The 20,766-nt window shown below is 42.0% G+C and overlaps 1 protein-coding gene across 1 annotated transcript in view; it reads right to left on the minus strand.

Moving 5' to 3' along the window:
* Positions 1 to 417: 417 nt before the first annotated feature.
* Positions 418 to 20,766, minus strand: part of LOC143982388 (uromodulin-like) — a 47,786-nt gene continuing 27,437 nt past the window's right edge. Inside the window, exons 7-10 of the mRNA XM_077481056.1 lie at positions 13,826 to 13,982; positions 9,686 to 9,770; positions 5,265 to 5,294; positions 418 to 1,339 (exon numbers count right to left, since the gene is read on the minus strand). Coding sequence (XP_077337182.1) covers positions 1,275 to 1,339; positions 5,265 to 5,294; positions 9,686 to 9,770; positions 13,826 to 13,982 — 337 coding nt within the window. The 3' untranslated portion in view covers positions 418 to 1,274. The remainder of the gene's footprint in view (positions 1,340 to 5,264; positions 5,295 to 9,685; positions 9,771 to 13,825; positions 13,983 to 20,766) is intronic.

A 20,766-nucleotide genomic window follows, 5' to 3' on the forward strand; every position in this document is an offset into this window, starting at 1 on the left:
ACTTTGTCCGACCGTGTGTATGCAACACAAGTTTCGGACAAAATCCAACGGATTTTGTTGTCGGAATGTCCGACCGTGTGTACAAGGGCTTAGAATTACCTTATCTTGACCTTTTTTTTTACAACAGTATGCTTTTTTTTACAAAAGTTTGCTTATTAGCCCCTCAAAAGACCAGAATTGAATTTTACAAGATTTGACCTCATAGGCTTTAATGAGGTTCACCCAGAAAAAAAAAAAGAAAAAGCTTCAAAGCAGGGAGAAGTGGTCCACACCAAGCTGTTCAGTGAGCAGACTGATTTTGGCAGAAAAGTTTGCAAACTTTAAAGAAGAATTACCAGATTTTTGCAAATCAAGCACAGTCAGATTTGCTCAACATTAATGACAAGTCTATATGGATAAATAGACAGCAAGACATGATAGAGTTGTAATGAAATTTATTAAGCCACACCAATACCTACACAGCAGTTTATAAACAATTACATGTATATAATCATACAACCCTTGCATAACCTGTGCTCAGAGCTCTATGGGATAAAGTAATACATAAATACAGAATTCATTTCTAATGTACAAATTGATTTTTTAAATGAAAATACAAAAAAGCTCCCTCCACCAGAGAACTTACAATGTGAATACATCCATTGAATAAATAAATCAGGATGGCATTGACTGCCAGGATTTTGTATCCTAATAGTCCATTGACATGTAAACATGAAATAGTTATCACCTGTAGTCCATAAGCAGTATATACCATTGGCTTTACTTTTTCTGTGGTTCACAAGTGCAGTTCATTCTGCACTGAAGTGACCCATTTCCAAAGCCCGCTGTCGGCTGACGTCACAAAGCTGGTCCAGGCTGGGGAAAGATTGTGACAATATGGTCGGGATCTTCCTACAACCCTGGACCGGCATCTGTCTCAGCCTCTCAGTGAGCCACTAAGAGCCTGAGCACCCAACTCCCGCCCCCTCCCCAACCCAGCGCTCCAGTGAGTCTCAGACTTAGAGCCAACAGGGGACAGATGCAGCATCCACCTAGGTAAGTATGATTCTTGAAAAAAAAAAAGCCAACTATACTTCTCTTTTAAAGAGGAACCAGTGGGATGCATTAAAAGACTGACATGATATCACACTAAAGACTTATCTAAGCACCAGTACTTGTTCTGAAATTGAAAACAGGCAATTAGGATTAGGCCTTATGTCAATAAACAGAAGATGCTGTTTCTTCATCCTTGTATTCAGCTCATTTTATCCAAGTGGGTGTGTAAAATACAGACTTTATATTAACTTCACAAAGAGAAGTGATGAGATGAGCAACATTGATGTCAATGTCTTGGAGAAACCTACAGACCAATACAAAAGTAATTAGTTGTTTTTATTTGAACCTCTAACGGTTTGAAGTCAATTTAGGTAGGAAGTAAGAGGGAGATGGAAAAGTCACTCTTTTAAATGATTAAATTGTATGAGTAAAATTTAATCTGTGTCCCATTGTAGAAATTTCCCTTCACTTCCTATCCCTTAGCCAAACAGAAAGTAAGAGGAAATGCCTGCAAATTAAAGGAATCCCTTGGGGACTCCCAGGTCATAAGAACTATTGTCATCATTGAAAGGTTTCCCCTCTATTACTTTTCTGGGGGCAACCTAAAAGTTGGGATTTTTTTTTCTTCACTTTACCAGGGGCACAGACAGCAATAAAAATGAACAGGGATTCTAATCCTTCTCCATTCTATCGAAAACAAAAAAATAGTTTTGCCTTTAGTTATACTTTAAGTCTATATGGTACATTCCCACACATATCCTCGGTGGTATTTTAAATAGTCTCTGTTGTGAAAGATCAAAAAAGAACCCATTTGCTGGTATAAAGTACAGGCATTTAGAAGATTCCACACACCTTCAACAGCCTCTAAAACTCTCCTTGCTACATTTTTGCTATTTTTTTTAGCAGTAGTGGCTGTCAAAATGCAGCTGTTCCTGTATGAAATAGCATTTGAAGATATTCTGCAAGTGTCATTTAGTAATATAGTGCACCAATGTATTTGGTATGTGGTCTTTGTTATTTCATTCTTATGTAGTGCTAAAGTCTTTGATCTGCATATGCCATCACTCAGTTTATAAACCTTACAAGTTAGAAAACAAAACATTTTCAAATGAAATGCTATAATGTTTAACCAACTATAATCCTTAGGTAATTTCTAACCATAGTTAACTCCCTCCTCCATTTTTTTCTGTCACCATTATTTTTCTGCAGATTTTTCGATTATATTTCAAAATTTTTATTATCAGTATTTTATTTTTTATTTTTTATATATAATCTTTATTTAGTTTACATTTTGACATTATAACAAAGGAGAGCAAAAAGGAAAAAAAACAACAAAAAGGAATAAGAAGGGTGCATCTGTCATATTCCCAGGGAAAACAATAAGGGAAACAATGAGACATAGCAACATGTGCTAAGGGGGATAACTCCCTTGTCCCAGACATTCAGTCCATGTGGACAAGCCTCTCTCCTTTACAGGGAGAGAATATACATATGACATTTCAAGGTACCATGACCTATCATGAATTAGGGTACTGCTCATATATCAATAACAAAAATGAAGATGTACCAAAGGTACCGAAAAGTAGAGCTGTTGACCATAGGACGTTGGTTCGTTGGGTCGTTTAGACAAGTCGTTTAAATGTTGGATCTGTTGGTCAAACACTTTCCCAAACATATTAAACGTGACATCACTCGCAGCCATGACTCATATGTTATGGGAGCTGTGATGGCCGATAGCAATAACCGACCTCGAGGAAGGATTATCTTGGATCTGCTCTCCGACATATACTACATTTGGGAAAGTGTGTTTGACCCTTTATAATTAAAGGGTCCACGCTGTGAGGTGAGCAGCCACTTTTACCATTGGTGGAGGTTTTTTTCCCACAAAGTCACATTTATGATTTATCAGTCCATCACTGAAGATCTCACGGATTGTTCTTCATATGTGTTATTTTGACATTTCATAATTTTGATTTTATTTTAGATTTCATTAGCGCTGCACTATTTTTTTTTCAACTTTGTCTCAGGGATTTGAATATTAACCCTTGGTGTGCAGCTGCTTTTATCATAATAGGGGTTTTATTATTGCGCTGATTTGTTTTACTTTTACAAATGTTGGATCTGCCAAGACCAACAAAGCAATGTTCAGGCTAGACAAAACTGGGATCTTGCCATGTATGTGGTCTTTCCAGGCTGCCCAGGTAAGTTCAAATCGTTCTCAAGTGCCTTTACAAGTAACTTATTATCAGTATTATTATTATCAGAATTTATACTTTTGTTTTCATATGTTGTGATTTTTTTTTTCAGTGTTGCATAAATTTGCCATCTAAGACCCCTTTCACACTGGGGCGTTTTTTAGGCGTTTTTCAGGCACTTTAGCATTAAAAAAACACCTGTAAAGCGCCTGAAAGAAGCTGAAACTGCAATCCCAATGTAAAAGCCTGAATGCTTTCACACTGAGGCGCTGCGCTGGCAGGGCATCAAAAAAAGTCCTGCAAGCAGCTTCTTCGCAGCACTTTTGGAGCGGTGAATACACGGCTCCTAAAGCGCTCCTACCCATTGAAATCAATGGGAAGCACCTGCAAAACACCTGAAATGCGACTGAAAAGTGCTTTTGGCAGAAGCGTTTTGTGGGCACTTTTAACCCTTTATTTGGCCACTAGCAGGGGTTAAAAGCACCCCAATAGCGCTTGAAAAATGCTGGTAAATCGCTGCTAGTTTAAGCGGCGCTTAACTTGCGTTTTTCGGGCACTGACATTGTGAAAGGGCTCTTAAAGCACTTGGGCTTTCACATTGGGATTGCAGATGAGGCTTCTTTCAAGTGCTTTACAGTGCCTTTTTTTAATGCTAAAGCGCCTGAAAAACACCTGAAAAACACCCCAGTGTGAAAGGGGTCTTAGTGTCAATTTAACCACTTGCCGACCACTGCACACCAATATACCTCAGCACAATGGCAGCAGTGAGGAATTGGGCATACCTGTATATCCCCTTTAATTGGCGGGGCTAGCGGGCCTGCAGCGAATAGCATGACTGTGCCCGCAGGACCTGCGGACTCGATGTCCACCGGTGTCCCAGCGATCGTGTCACAGAGTCGAAGAACGGGGAGCTGCCTATGTAAACAAGGCATTTCCCCGTACTGCCTAGTGACATGACAGAGATCCCTGCTCCCTGTCATCAGGAACAGTGATCGATTGTGAGTGGTAGCCCATCAACCCACAGTTAGAATCACTCCCTAGGACACACTTAACCCCTTAAATGCCCCCTACTGTTTAACCCCCTCCCTGCCAGTGTAATTTACACAGTAATCAGTGCATTTTTTTTAGCACTGATCACTGTATAAATTAGAAAATGGTCCCAAAATAGTGTCAAATGTGTCCGATGTGTCTGCCATAATGTTGCAATCATGATAAAAATTGCAGATCGCTGCCATTACTAATAAAAAAAAAATGCCATAAAACTATCTCCTATTTTGTAGATGCTGTAACTTTTGCGCAAACCAATCAATATACGCTTATTGTGTTTTTTTAACAAAAATATGTAGAAGAATACTTATCGGCCTAAACTGAGGAAAAATTTTTTTTTATATATTTTTGGGGGATATTTATTATAGTAAAAAGTAAAAAATTTTGATTTTTTTTCAAAATTGTCGCTCTTTTCTTGTTTATATAAAAAAAAATGCAGAGGGGATCAAATACCACCAACAGAAAGCTCTATTTGTGGGAAAAAAAAGGACATCAATTTTGTTTGGGTGCAATGCACAATTGTCAGTTAAATAGACGCAGTGCCAAATCGCAAAAAGTGCTCTGGTCAGGAAGGGGGTAAAATCTTCCAGGGCTGAAGCGGTTAAAAAATTACGGAAAACAGTGATTATTACACTAACACTAGTAATGATTATTAGTTGTTTTTGTCTATAGATTACATAGAAATAGTAAAGTAAAAATACTTTTTGCCTATATGCTTTTCACAAGTAAGGGAAAAATCCAAAATGTGAAATTTGGAGTTACCACCAGAACGGAAATAAAAAAAAAATCTTCCAATGAGAACACTCGGTTGCAACTAAGAGATTTCTTCTCTCACTTCCTATTGTGTCTACAGGATACCAAGTGAAGGTAAATCTCCTCAAGGGGACAGAGGCAACAAAAAAAAAAATCTTTGACTTTATATATTCTTTATTTGCCATGCTGTGTGAGAGATATGTGTAAATGACAGGAAAACCTAAATATACTTACGGTCAGTGGCTCCAGAAGTGTAATCATTCGCTTTAAATATAAAACAGAAAGAAAAAAAAATTACAGGGAGCAGATTAAAATGGTATGCTATTTAAACGCAACAAAAAATATATATTTAAGAAAGGGATGCATAACAATCTATATTATCTACCTAAATATATTTTATGTACAACTTTTCATATTTGCCCATTCATAAATCTTTTAATTTGATCAATGTATTGCCCTTAATAGTTTTATAATTTTAAAAATGATAGAAGGCAGTAATGTGGCAGTTCACAGGCAAATTATAACTCAGCAATATTCTGAAATCTCCCCGACAATTTGAGCCTCCTGGCATAATACAACTGCGGAAATCTTTTCTGTGATCACAGTTAGATATAGTTCTACTTTCATGTAAGCCAACCCCACTATGGCTGTTTAAACAGTTTTGCATTTAACAATAAATACTAGGTTCATAGGTTTAATAAATTATGCAAAATTTTACATCCTATTTTGACTATAACCTGGTGGGTTGCTTTCAGCAATAACCAATTTTGTTTAATTCAACAGGCTCAATTCACGAAGCTAACATATCAAGACAAAGCTCCCTATTTCCAAAAAAGTCAGTTATTGTCTGCGGAGTTGAATGAAATTCGAAAATAACTGTCATAAAGCTGAAAATGAAGATCTCTATGCTTATATTAACCACTTGTCGTCCCGCGATTGCCCCACTCTTTGATCGTAGTGTCCCCCGGACACTGCTGATCACAGATTGAGGCAAATAACCAATCAACGGCTCTTTACCATGTGATCAGCTGTGTCCAATCACAGCTGATCACGGAAGTAAACAGATGGCGGTTACCGGCACTCCTTTCCTCATGCTGAATGCAGAGAGCCAATAACCGGCTTCTCTAAAAGGGACATCTACACTGATAATCAGGGCACTGATTATCAGTGCAGTCCCACCAGTGCTGCCAATCTTTGCCCACTTGTGCTGCAAATCTGTGCCTACTAGTGCTGCCAATCAGTGCCTCCTCATCAGTATCACCTATCAGTGATGCCTACCAGTGCCCATCAGTACTGCCCATCAGTGCCGCCCATCAGAGCTGCATATCAGTACCCTTCAGTGACCATCAGTGCCACCTATCAGTGCCGTTGGAAGAGGCTGTTGTTGCCCCTCCACCTGCTCCTCGCTGCACGTGGCCCGCAGCTTGCCGAGGGAAGAGCCGGGACCGTTGCTTAATTCACTAATGTGAAGAGCCCACTCCTTTTAAAGCCAATTAGATTCTCGGGCTCTAATCATGTGCTTTGGGAAACACATTGAAATCCATGCGTCCGGTGCCCTGCATGTAGATTAGGGGCTGGCCACGTGGATTGAGGGGTGGCGCCTATGAGCCCCAAAAAGAGTGGCCGCCACTGGTGCCCATCTATCAGTGCAGCCTCATCAGTGCCTCCTCATCAGTGCCCATCAGTGCAGCCTATCAGAGCCCATCAGTGCCTAATAGTGCAGCCTATCAGTGCACATCAATGAAAGAGAAAAATTGCCTGTTTGGAAAATTTTATAACAAACTATGAAAGGTTTTTGTTTTTTTCAAACTTTTCAGTCTTTTTTCATTTATTTAGCAAACCACCAAAAGAAAGCTATATTTTGTGTAAAAAACAATGATAAGAATTTGGTTTGGGTACAGTGTTACATAATCACGCAGTTGTCAAAGAGTGACAGCGCTGGAAATTGGCCTAGGCAGGAAGAGGTAAAAGTGCCTGGTAGGCAAGTGGTTAAAACTTTGTGAATAAAGACTATGTATATAATACTATGGAGTCTATTTATAAAACATTCATTGGGTGAATGTCACAAGCATTCATCCAGGCTGCACACATTTTCTCTAAGACCCCTATCACACTGACAACGCCACTGTTATTGCTAAAGCGCCGCCCATTTTAGTGGCACTTTAGTTCTGTTTTAGCTGTGTTTTAACAGTGCTTTTTTTGGCCGCTACCCCAAAAAAAGGGCTCAAATCTCCCATTTTGCTGCGCTTCCAAAGCGATTTTAAGAATCTTTGGAAGCGCTGCCTATTCATTGCAAAGGGCAGGACGTTTTGGGAGTGCTAAATACAGGGCTCCCAACCCGCCCCAAAGATGCTGCTTGCAGGACTTATGGTAATGTCCCACAAGTGCACCGCCCCAGTGTGAAAAGTCACACTTCAGTGAATGGGAGGCAGTTTTCAGGCACTTAGAAGAGGCTATTTCTAGCGCTAAAAAACCGCCCCAGTGTGAAAAGGGGTCTAATACTACGACTTCCGATAACCTTCAGCTTTATCTAGTGGCCAAAATACAGTGTATTTTCTGAATGAGTTGGCCACCAAATGGAGCTGACCAATCAAAGTCATGGTGATAGAGAAAATGTGTGCACCCTGGACGAATGCTTATGACTTATCAAAAAAAAGGCTTCCCCCTGAGTGGGTGGGATTTTAAATGACTATGATTGTCATTTAAAATCCCACCCACTCAGGGGGAAGCCTTTTTTTTGATAAGTATATAGGGATTGGACCACTTCACCGTTATTTGACCCATTTTCAGTTCTTTTCTTGTTTAATGCTTATGACTTTTGTCCAATTAATGCTTTATATAGATCCCCCAAAAAACTGCACAACTAAAAAGCACTTATATTATTTATAGTAGTAATAACCCAGCATTTACTAAATTGAAATGTAGTTTTTGAGAAATGGATATATGTCCTCAAAGCAACACACCTGAAAATAAAAATGAGTTTCTAACTTTTTTCACACATTAAAAAACAACCAAACACATACTGTACATACATTTTCCATTGACAGATGTGTTTAACTTTTTATCAGGCTTAGTTTCTGCCAGAAATGTATACTATGCTTTTTATTTTTATTTTGAGTGATGTGGGTCGCAGTTTGATGTCCAATTGAGTTGGTATCACTCAAAAACAAGAGAGTTGTTTTCCAATGGAAAAGTTTTTTGGAAGTGCTTGATTTGCTTATACCACAAGTATGTTTCCGCATTTCCTAATGTTGGGTCAACTACAAAAATACGATACTACCCACATTAGAACTTTTCCTGTAAAGTCAAAGTTGAATCCATCCCTTCTTAGTTCAACTATAGGTCTCCATTGTAGGTGCTTTTTGTAACTTTTACAGCCAAAGTGACAATTTTTTATATAATGTCAGTTGCCATTACATCTTATTAAAAATTCTGTATATAGCCCTACAAACAGTGTGCAGTCCACATGGACTTTGCTGCTTAACTGCAGACAGGAAACATGAATTTCATTCAGTTAAAGCATACCATAGATGCAGCTACAAACTTATAAACACTGCAATCTACTGGTTGAATACTATATCTCTACTAAATACTATACATCTCTACTAAATACAGATCAGAGCACATGTCCGGAGACCTGACGAGGGTGCCCTGGGTCTGGTAGGAGACTAACATCATGCAAATGAATTTGTTGTCTGCTGTGGACTATTCTGGTTTCTTCAAGGGTCCCAACTTTGCCAGTAATTTTTTTTTTTTCATTAATCATTGGCCAGCGGGATAAAACTGGGACTGTTATAGCAAGTTAGGACTGTCTTTATATACTGTGGCTAGGAAAATAGGAAAATTCAGTTCAGTTCTGTTAATTACTGTCAGCCATAATACTGTAGGTGTTTACCAAATATCTGCCAGAGTAACGTTATTGCCTTAATGATTATTTATATTCCTGTAAGTATACTTGCTAATCCTCTCTTAATTTTGGCTACACTTTGCCTAATAAACTTTTGGAAATATATCAGAGTGTGTCAGTAAGGGCTAAGTGATCGATATGTGTCATCTTCAGGTGTGCGGAGAAATTACAAGGCAATTCAGCGGCTCCTCTGGGGGTAGTGCTACATATGTATGTACATATCCATTTGGTTGTATCCGACTCCTTGTGATTGTATGGGAAAATTCTCGGTGTACCATGACTGATTTGCATACAAGCCTATTTCCATAAAAAAATTTGGGCAAATTTATTTTCTCAACCCTCCCCAAATGATTGCTTTGGGCTAGCATTAGAATATTGTGAAACATGTTCACAGCCAATTTGTACACACATATTAGGGCAAAATTAGAAAGGAGTTGATTAACCTACCAGCATCTTTGGAGTGTGGAAGGAAACCAGAGTACCTGGAAGTGGCAGAGATTCAGTAACCTCAGTACTGCAAGCCATAAGTGCTAACCACTAAGCCGCTGTGCCACCATCTAGAACTCTTCAGTTTTATGTGGGCAACATATAAGAAAATGAAAGCATTATGATATTTTATTGACATTTATTTTATGTGACTGATGGCATAGATTTACAACATTTCAGGAAAGATATAATTCAGTAGGACTTGTGGCCTTATACATCTGGAAACATATATATATGTTTTCCAGCACAGGGATTTACTTACAGGTAAATACATCCATTTCCATTACTGCTACGTTCTGTGATAAGGAGGTGTCACTTGATTTAGCAATCCGGGCTCCATTGCATTGCTGTGTAAAATCAGATTCACAATTAGAATATTCTGTGTGGTTTTACAGATAGAATAAGTCATATATTTTAGCTTTACGCAGTTTTTTTTCATTCATCAGTCTGAAAGTATGTGCTCACTTTGATTGGTAATATTAGTATAAAAGGTTCACAATATGTGAATGTGGGTAATACGTTTGTGTGGAAGTTTCTTTTACTGATTAAGGCTGGGTTCACACTGTTGCGAATTGGATGTGGCGTTTTCTCGCATCTAATTCGCATAGCAGGAGATTGTGACCGGCTCTCTATGGAGCTGGTTCACACATCCCCGCAGCAGCTCCGATGTGAATTGCACAGGAGACCTGTGCATCTTTTGGTCTCTTCCAGGTCCGAATTCGGACACAAATTCAGGCTGAAATCGGACATGAAAGGGTGAATGGAGAAACACTGGACTTCTGCTGTGAGCTAGAGTGTGCTGCAGTGTGAACCTAGCCTTAAGCTGGGAAATCAAAGATCTTTAATAGACAGTGGAACAGCGGACTGCAGATGATCAGTGGTTGCTAGCTGTCAGAACATGGCTGTCTTAATAGAATCATCAGCCCCTGGGCAAAGTAATGCCTTGGGGCCTCTACAAAACCTGCTCCAATTTTCGCACCTACTCTCAAGAATTAATAGAATAAATAGTTGATAGAATTAAACATATATCAATTAGTAATTTCAAGCAGGGCACAGTACTGGGATCAACATGGCACAGTACAAGTGGGTCAACAGGGCACAGTACAGGGGATCAGGAACGCACAGTACAGGGTGTCGGCTAGGCACAGCATGGGCTCAGGAATCTCCTTTATTGTCTGTGTGGGCAGGATATGTACTGCTACGATTCCTGCCGGCCCTTCTGTCCTGTCCAGCTCATATGTTGTAAGCTCCTAAAATGGATAGCAGACAGTGCCGGACTGGGACATTTCCTGGTAGGCTGCCTGCCCTGGGGCCGCTTTGAGCTATGCTGTGGCTGCACAGAGTGCCGCTGTGTCACGGAGCTCAGTGTGAAGTGACACCGTCACAAAAGTTCCACCCTCCTCGTAGACCAAATCTTGTGATAGACGCAGTGTTCTGTCTATCACATGAGCTGGTCTAGGAGGGGGGCGAGACTTTTGTGACAGCAAGACTGAACCTTTTACACTGAGCTCCATGACACAGCGTGAGATGCATGCTGTGCCTGTACATAATCCACTGGCACTAACTGTGAGGCGGCAATGATTAGCACAGTAAGACAGCAATGATAGGCACAGTAAGGCTGTAATGATTGGCACAGCGATGCGCCAATGATGGGCACGGTGATGCTACATTGATTGGCATGGTGAGGCGGCAATGGTTGGCATGGTAAGGTGGCAATGACAGGCAAAGTAAGGATGCAATGATGGGCCACGGTAAGGCGGCAATGAGGGGCACGGTGATGCGACATTGATTGCCACGGGGAGGTGGCAATGATTGGCACGGTAAGGTGGCAATGATGGGTAAAGTAAGCCTGCAATGATGGGCACAGTGAGGCTGCATTGATTGGCACGGTGAGGAGGCAATGAGGGGCACAGTAAGGCTGCAATGATGGACAAGGTGAGGCGGCAATGATTGGCACGGTGAGGGGACAATTATGGGCACGGTGAAGGTACATTGATTGGCATGGTGAGGTGACAATGAGGGGCACAGTATGGCTGCAATGATGGGCATGGCGAGGCACCAATGATTGGCATGGTAAGGCGGCAATGATGGGCACATTAAGGCTGCAATGATGGGCATGGGGAGGCGCCGATGATTGGCATGATGAGGCGGCAATGATGGGCACAGTAAGGCTGCAACCTTGGCACTCCAGATGTGATGAAACTTCACATCTCATCGCCCAGCCTCTGGGGGTCATATCTTTTGTCAAAGTCCTGGAGGGTTGAAGGTTTGCGCCTATCCTTGCTATATTGTATCTATACACTTACACACCACTGACGCCCATCCCAAATATATGTCTCTGTGATGTGTATATATATATATATATATATATATATATATATATATATATATATATATATACATATATATGAGGTGTCACAGAGACAGGAATTGAAGGGACATGTCTCCATTGGGGTTTCAGACAAAAATAAAACCTGAAATTTTAACTTCAAATATAATAAAATAAAAACATTTAAATGCAGATGGGCTTTTAGCCGCATTCATATTTTGCCAGGGCACTCTGAGGCCGCGTACACACGGGCGGACTGTATGGCCTACTTAGTCCGTCATACAATCCGACGGACAGTCCGTCATACTTTCGAATGAACGGACTTGACCACACACGGATGCACAAACAGTCCGTCGAAAGCTTGCGCGATGACGTGTACAGCACGTACGACGGGACTAGAAATAGGAAGTCCAATACACAGCAATGCAACCTTTCGCCGTGTAAGTCCTTTCTGAGCATGCGCCATTCTTAGTCCGTCGAACTAGCCTACTGACGAGCGGATTGTCCGCTGAAACCAAAGTATGACGGACAGAATTTAGAAAAATCCGAAATACTTAGTACGCCAGACTGCACGCTGAAAAAGTCTGCTGAAGCCCACACACGAGCGGACTGTCCGCTGAAATGTGTTTCGACGGACTAAGTAGGCCATACAGTCCGCCCGTGTGTACACGGCATGAGCCTGCTGTAGTATTTTTCTGTATGCAAATCAAAAAATGACTTGTATGTTAAAAAAAAATATTACAGGTTAAATCTGCAGGTGTTTTTTTTTCGCTACTACTTTTCCTTTATACTGGCTTTTTAAAATAACAAAAGCTATAATATAGAGGTAGAATGAAAGGTTTAGTGTAGTATAAAACTTTTGACAGTTAAAGTGGTTGTAAACCCTTACAAACCACTTTGACCTACAGGTAAGCCTAGATTTAGGCTTACCTGTAGGTCCAAGAAATATCTCCTAAACCTATACGGTTTAGGAGATATTTGCCCGAAGACAGGCACCACTGTCTATGGCGCATGCGCCGTAGACAGCGGCGCGCAGGCGCACTGAGCGCGGCATTTCCAACAATGGAGCTGCCGCGCGTGTCGGCTCCCGTGCGCATGCGCGGGAGTGACGTCATCGTGGCTCCGCCGAATGACAGCGGCGGAGCTGCGAGACCCCACCGAAAAGATGGATGCGCCGGACTACAGGGGACAGTGGTGACATTGCTGGCTCCTGTGTCAGGTAAGTGACACATAATGGGCTACTATGCGATGCATAGTAGTCCATTATGCTTTGCCTTTGCAGGGAATGAAAGAGGAAGTAAACCCATCAGGGTTTACTTCCTCTTTAAGTAATGCAACATTTTAGGTCTAAATATCATACTATAAAGAGGGTCAACAGAGGAGAGAAGAGACAGAGGGATTTGGTTCCAAAGAAGGATCATCCCTGTAAATGAAGGACAGTTAGGCCGCGTACACACGCGCGGACTGTTGGCCCAACTTTGTCCGTCCAACAGTTTGAGCGAACAGTCCGCTCAAACTTAGCATGGACGGACATGGCCACACACGACGGACGAACAGTTTGCTGAAACCGTGCGCGATGACGTGAACGGCACGTACGACGGGACGAAAAATACGACGTCCTATACACTGCAATGCAACCTTCCGACGTGGAAATCCTTTCTGAACATGCGCGAGACTTAGTTGGCCGAACAAGCCTACACACGAGCGAACAGTCCGCTGAAACCTTGTTTCAGCGGACAGTTTTTCGGAATTTCCGTAAGACCTTGTTCGGCCAACTGTCCGCTGAAACTGTCCGCTGAAGCCCCACACACGAGCGGACTGTCCGCCCAAACACTGTTCAGCGGACAAGGTTGGGCGAACAGTCCGCGCGTGTGTACGCGGCCTTAGACGCTAGGAACTAGCATTTTCAAGAAGAGGTCAGCAGTTGTTGCTGCCAGATTTTCTTAATACAGGTTTTCTAAGGACTTGTAGAAATGGTCAAGTTATAAATACAAGCTACTAACATACAAGTAATAAGTGACATTCTGACATATAGTGCAACTGCAAATGAAATCTGAACATGGAAAGACTTACTGGCAAACATACTGTGCTACAGATTGTAACTCTTGCAGATAGGTAGACATAATCGTTGTTTGCAATCTTGAAAACTTTCAGTTTAAATCGTGCTTCACTGCCATTTCCATTTTGAATTGCACTGATTAAATCGGTTCCAAGAGAGGGATCTGGACAGCTGAAAACAAATGACAAAAACAGTAAATTCGACTTTAATTATTGTTGCAACAGAAAAGCGTGCAATATTTAGTTTGCCTAAATTCTGAAAAATCTGACTTAGTAAGGATTAGTATACAGGCTTTAAAAGAGATCAGTACCTAAGGCTTTGCACTACCCTGAAGAGTGCTAACAGCTTATTCAGTAGAAGACCTAAAATACAGATCTTGGGTTTACTCATGTGTATAAATCCTGGTCATAACACAAATACAATATACAATATATGGCCCAAATTTTTACAACATTTTTGCAGTTTTGTACAAAGTCTGAAGAAGTCAGATTGTCTGTCAGCCTTTGAGGGCTATCTGTGTTCTGCATTCCTTGTCCTACCTAACACCCGTCACTTAGACAGGAAGTGGAGGGAAATAAACGTAATCTTTCCCATCTGTGGTAGACATTTTTTTTTTCTGTCTGTGTCCCCATCATGGAGATTTCCCCTCACTTCCTGTTCTTTCTGACACTCTTCAAATAGGAAGTTTGGGCAAATCACTAAAACAGGAATGAAACGTAGACAGCAATTAAAAACTGACAATGATTCCGACTCAAAACTTATCACAAATTTGACTGGGGCAAAGCCTTACTTGCGATGATGATAATAATTACAGTTGATGAAGAGTAATCAGAATAATCTTATTTAAAGAGGAGCTTCGGTCCACCCTACAAATAAAATAAAAGTCAGCAGCTACAAATACTGTACCTGCTGGCTTTTAATTTAAGGACACTTACATGTCCATGGATCCAGCGCTGTCCTCACTCAAGCTGATTATTCAATGGGCTTTAGGTCCCCAGTGCTGGCATCTTAACTAGGGTAAACTGGCAGAGAAGCCTTATGGCTTAACAGCCTGCTTCCCACCACACATGTGTGAGCCGCACTGTGCTTTGTGAATGGTGTGCAGTCTTCTGGGACCTGTGACATCCCCCAGAAGGCTGCAGGCGAACCGGGGGGGGGGGGGGGGTGAACTTCAACACAGATTGCCTAGCTGATAAAGGCAGGAATGGGATTGGGTTCCTGTCAAAACCAGGTACCACTGCCCCCCTCCGGAAAAAAGTTCCATATGTTAACAAGGACTGGGGGAGACGGAAAATAGGTGAAGTTCCACTTTAAACAGGACTTTGTGTTAATATTTTCATTGCTCCTTATTACAATTGCATGTTTCATACAAGCGATGTAATTGTTATACGTTAAACCAATTTCCTATTCTCTGTTATATCTCCAGTGAAGTGTTTGCATACTCAAAATCAATTTTTCGGTGTGCTTGGTATTAGGTCTCACTGTATACAAGTTTATGTATTACAGTTGAAGAAGCGCACGCAACAAGGACACCCCTCCACCACCATAGCGATAGGCCAGAAAAGGTCTAAAGGTAGAGAGGTAAAGGTAGAGAGCACCACAAGTTTGTAACAATTCCAGTAAAAATTTGATAAACTTCAAAGTTAAAAAAATAAAGCCAATGTGTTTTGGGGGCTCATGCTTCCCCTTCATCAGGGCTGGGAAACTAAATATAAAATCATAAAAAACAAAAGCTTATTATTTGTAAATACATGACCAATGTTGAAAAATCTGGTGTACTGTAAAATCATCTATGCAACTCTCTAAAACATATATATCACATCCTTAAAAATTCCCAATAAATACATATGAATGTAACATCTGTTCGGCTATAGAAAAGTCTGTTTATGTTTGAAAGAAAGGTAACCATCAGTGCATATATACATACATATATATATATATATATATATATATATATATATATATATATATATAGCCTTAAAAATCCTTAAAAATTCCCAATAAATACATATGAATGTAACATCTGTTCGGCTATAGAAAAGTCTGTTTATGTTTGAAAGAAAGGTAACTATCAGTGCATATATATATATATATATATATATATATATATATATATATATATATATATATATATATATATATATATATATATATATATGTTGAAAGGCCAGTATGGTGGCCTGTATTTATGGGAGGAGCCCGGAGAAGTAATTGATCAGCCCGTTCAGCTGTGTTCCTTATCAGCCAGTACGGTGGCCGGAATTTATGGGAGGAGCCCGGAGGGGTATTTAATCAGCCCATTCTGCTGTGTTCCTTGTCGGTTCCTGTGTGCAATACCACAGATCTAGGGCCGACTATTCGAGACCGTTCGATAGAAGGAGTGCAGTGTTCGTGAGTTCCGTCTTCATTGAAGTCCTGTCTTCATCCTCGTGTTACAGTCGGTTTTGCCGTCGTGAGCGTTCGTGTATTGTCTGAGGCGCAACAACTCGAAACTTGCCGGTATCGTGCAACACATCTGGTTCGGCGGTCACGGGTAGGGCTTCGGCTCCCATTTCTCATTTCATGTTATTTCATGTCACTAAACTGTGATCTGTTGAACTCACGAACCACTCACTGAAATATCACCTTCGTGTTTTTCCGATATCGTTCACGCATCCGTTACCTCTAAACATTTGTGCTCCTTGCTTCTCGAAAGAAGTCGTGGTCATCCGTTCGTGACACCACATCGAGCATTTCATTTCACAAACCCGCTATACCGACCAAATCACTGGTCTCTACTGAAACGTCCGAATCGTCCGGTTCATTTCGAAATTCCCAATCAGATGTTCTAAATTCTAATTAACCGGCTCATTTTAATCGTTTTAATCATTGCATTTCATTTCATTCTTCTCGAAAGAAGTTGTGGTCACTCGTTCATGACTCCACATCGAGCATTTCATTTTTCAAACCTTCCGCATACCGACCAAATCACGGGTCCCTACGTCCCTACGAATCGTTCGGATCATTTCGAAAATTCCCAAACAGACGTCCTAAATTCTAACTAACCGGAGAGTTTCAATCATTTCAATCGTTTCAATCATTTCAATCGTTTTGATCATTTCAATCGTTTCGATCATTTCGATCATTTCGATCATTTCAATCATTTTCGATCATTTCAATCATTTCATTTCGGTCACGAGTCGCGCTCCGATTCGAATCTAGTCGCATCTCCGATGCACCGATTCGCTCCGGTGTGCCCCAGTTGTCGGCCTCATTTCAATACATGCTCCAGTGACAGAATCATTCGCAGGTTCAGCCACGGTTTTCGATTCTTGTCTTTGTCATGGCATATCATTTCTGGTCACCTATCACGCCCCGTTACGAATCCAGTCGCATTATATCGATGCACCGATTCTCCTCGGTACGCCCAGTTGTTTGGCCTCATTTCTATACATGCTCCAGAGACGGATTCTTTACCGAATCGGTGGGCCACTCGTTGATTCCGGTCTCTGTCATGGTATGTCACTTATTACGCTCCGATTCGAATCCTGTCGCAGTTATGTGCACCGATTCGTTCCGGTGTGCCCAGCTGCTTCGCCTCATTTCAGTACATGCTCCAGAGACAGGGTTCACCGTTGATTCTTGAGCGCAGCCGTTGATCCCTGTCTTTGTCATGGGTATCATTTCGTTTCACCTATCACGCTCCGACATGAATAGTCACACCTATGTTCTAATTAGTCTTGGCGTGCCCCAGGACTGGCCTCATTTCAGTACATGCTCCAGAGTCCGTTTCGTGCTCAGTCGCAAAGTTACGGCATGGCGATTCGGGCCTCTGTCATGGCGGATTCACTCATTTCACTCATCTCACTGTCACCTCCTGCACCTCGGTTCAAACCCAGTTGTTTTACAAATTCGGGTTCTGGACAGGGGGCCGTGCTCATTTGGCCTCATTTCACTAATTGCCTCATTTCAGTACATGCTCCAGAGTCCGGCTCGCTGTCAGTGGCGCCTGTGACACGACCGAGCTGCGCTTCTGCCATGGCAGGTTCTCATCAAAGGCAACATTTCGTTTATGTTTGTTCGTCTCATTTCATTTCATTTCATTAAAAAAAAAAAAAAAAAAAAGGAGGGGAAAGGAAGAAATAATAATAATAGAAAAAGAAAAAAAATATATATCTAAAAAAAAAAAAAAAAACATTTCATTGTGTTTGTTTGTCTCATTTCATTTTATTTTATGTCATTTTGTTTCATTTCAGAGCTCACCACTCCCATTAGGAGTCACCATTTGGCCAGTTGTCTATGACAGGTATGGAATCCTCAACTGGTTTGGCCTTTGTGTTTACAGGTCAGTCAAGTCCAGTAGCACCCTCCATGCACTGATTTATCGAGGCATGCCCCAGGTGTCTTGACCTCATTTCGTTCTGTGCTCCGCAGTAACAACTCATCATTAATCATAAACATACCAATTTTTGTCTACATCACGGCAAACATTTCATTTATTTCATTCCACATATTCATCGCTTACCAACTCAAATCCCTCAAACCAGCAACGCATTAATCCGCACCCGTCTTTTCAGCCTTATGGGTATAACTCAACAATTCATATCGGATTCATTGTCATCTACTCCACGATCGTTTGGGTCGGATTATCACATAACCAATTCATAGGATTCATTTCACACCTACATCCGGTTCATATCGGATTCATTTTGCATGCATCCAAGTACAACTCTGTGCAAGCTTGTTGCTAGCACGCATCCAATCACAATCATCCTGCAGTCACCACAAGCACATCTAGGCATAACTCCCTGCAATCGTGGCAGACTCACATCCAAGCATAAACTTCTTGCAATCGTTGCAAACACGCATCCAAGCATAGACTTCTTGCAATAGTTGCTAGCACACATCCTAGCATAAACTTTGCAGTTGTCGCTAGCAAGCCCCAGGCACAAACGTAGTACTATCCTTGCTGGCAGGCAGTTCTGGCTGGCTCAGTGCATTGCTGGGTAAGGCCTGGATATCTGCCTAACGTACGTAGTATAACGGGGTGCTATATTGTAGGTAGGTTGATCCAGGGAGAAATCTGATTGCCGCTCGAGGGGTCAGGAAGGAATTTTTTCCCCTGCTGTAGCTAATTAGAGCATTCTCTGCGGGGGTTTTTTGCCTTCCTCTGGATCAGCTGTGGGGATAGCATTGGGTGTGTCAGGTTGTGCAATGTTGTTTGTCTAAATTGTTGATTTTGTCATGGGCTGGGTGGACTTTGTCTTTTCAACCTAGCTAACTACGCATCCTAGCATAACTTCTTGCAATCGTAGCAAGCACGCATCTTGGCATAACTTATTTAGCCTTTTCAGGTCATACTGCTCACAGCCCTGTGTCCGGACGTCTGCGACACCACCGAGTCCAGCCACCACAAACACATCTCCAGTGACGTTAACTCCCTTGCTATCATTGTAAGCACACATTTAAGCGCAACACTTGCTATCACGGCTAGGCGTGCAACTTAGCATAACTTGTGATCGTTGCAAGCATTTTGTTGGCACTCAGCCACACATCATTTTCAGCGGTACTCATTTGGCCACTTAGCCCCAGTGACTACGCCACTCGCCATTCCTGACGCTCATTCCTCCCGTTGGGCAGTTGAGTTCAGCTTCCGTCCTACACCAGAGGTCGAGTTGTCACACGCAGCTGGCTTCTTCTCGTAATACGGTCAGGCTATATCTAGCCAGCACCCGACATTTCTATCCTTACAGGACCCCGGTGAGCCGTCTGTTGATAGCCCATACAGTAAGATCCCCTCTAACGGGTATCCAGAAACATCTGCCCGTAGCCAACGCTAGACGCTTGCCCATCACAACTGCCATCTTTAGGGACATGTAGAACATCCTCGCACGCCAGTTTCCCCCTTGACAAGCTGACCCTATCAGGTCAGTTTTTCAAACACTTCACCCACACACAGGGGTATACCTAGAAGCAGCTTCAGTCTGTTTCGGGTATGCTCAGTTCTGCGATATGGTCATTCCCCAGGGTTGGTCTTTATGTCATACATCCTCGTCTACCCCTCCCAGATTCAGGGCCCCTGTCAGACCCTTAATCTGGATGCCACGGATCTTTCAATATCAGAGGTTCCGTACTACGTAGATCGGTATATCATGTTTATACCGTCTATCTCGCCCCTATCACCCCAGCTAGGGACAGATGTAGCGACCATCACAGGCTTCGCTGCAATTTTTGGCCACCATCAGGCAACCAGCAGAGATTATTGCAAGATAGGTCTAAATCCCTAGCAGTCATGTCCTGCCTGGGTAGGCTGGTACAGCTGTCGTTATAATTCAGTTTAAAGTTGACTATACATTGTTCCTGGCCTAGAGCAATCTCGTAGCAGATGCGCTGTCGTATTTGACTGGAGCCGATCCAGTGTCAGCCATTGTCCTTGGTCGGTCTCACCTAAACCCCGGTTTAGTACAATATCTACAAACAGCGACCAAACTCGTAAACGTCTCACTTTCTCGCAACATGCTCAAACTACCAGACGGCCTGGAGGGCCTTCAGAAATTCCGGATACACCACTCCTATGAAACCTCCAACATCAGGCAGTTACTGGCCTTTCCCTCATACTGTCATACTCAGCTGCCTATCCCATAACACTGTTCGGCTATACCTAGCCGGCAGGCAACATTTCTTGTCCTTGCCGGACCCCGCAAACCTTCTTTATTCATGTCCCACGCTGGTTGAACCGTGCTTCGTGAAGTCCAGGAAATCCAACCGATGGTCGGTGACAAATGCTTACCCGAACGGGTGATATCCTTAAGGGTATTCCGACCATCCTGACTATCCCCTCGTTTGTTCTCTCCCCTAGCATGGTCCTACAAGCAGCCAGGTGTTGGCCTACTACAGGTTCCTGTGACCTGGAAAATTCACCTGCGGTAATCCAGCAGGCCAAGAGCTATGTAGACGCTACTTAGCCTGATACAAA

The sequence above is a fragment of the Lithobates pipiens genome, unplaced genomic scaffold (assembly GCF_037356315.1).
Source record: "Lithobates pipiens isolate NorthernLeopardFrog02 unplaced genomic scaffold, aLitPip1_a1.2 Scaffold_16, whole genome shotgun sequence".
NCBI classification, from domain to species: domain Eukaryota; kingdom Metazoa; phylum Chordata; class Amphibia; order Anura; family Ranidae; genus Lithobates; species Lithobates pipiens.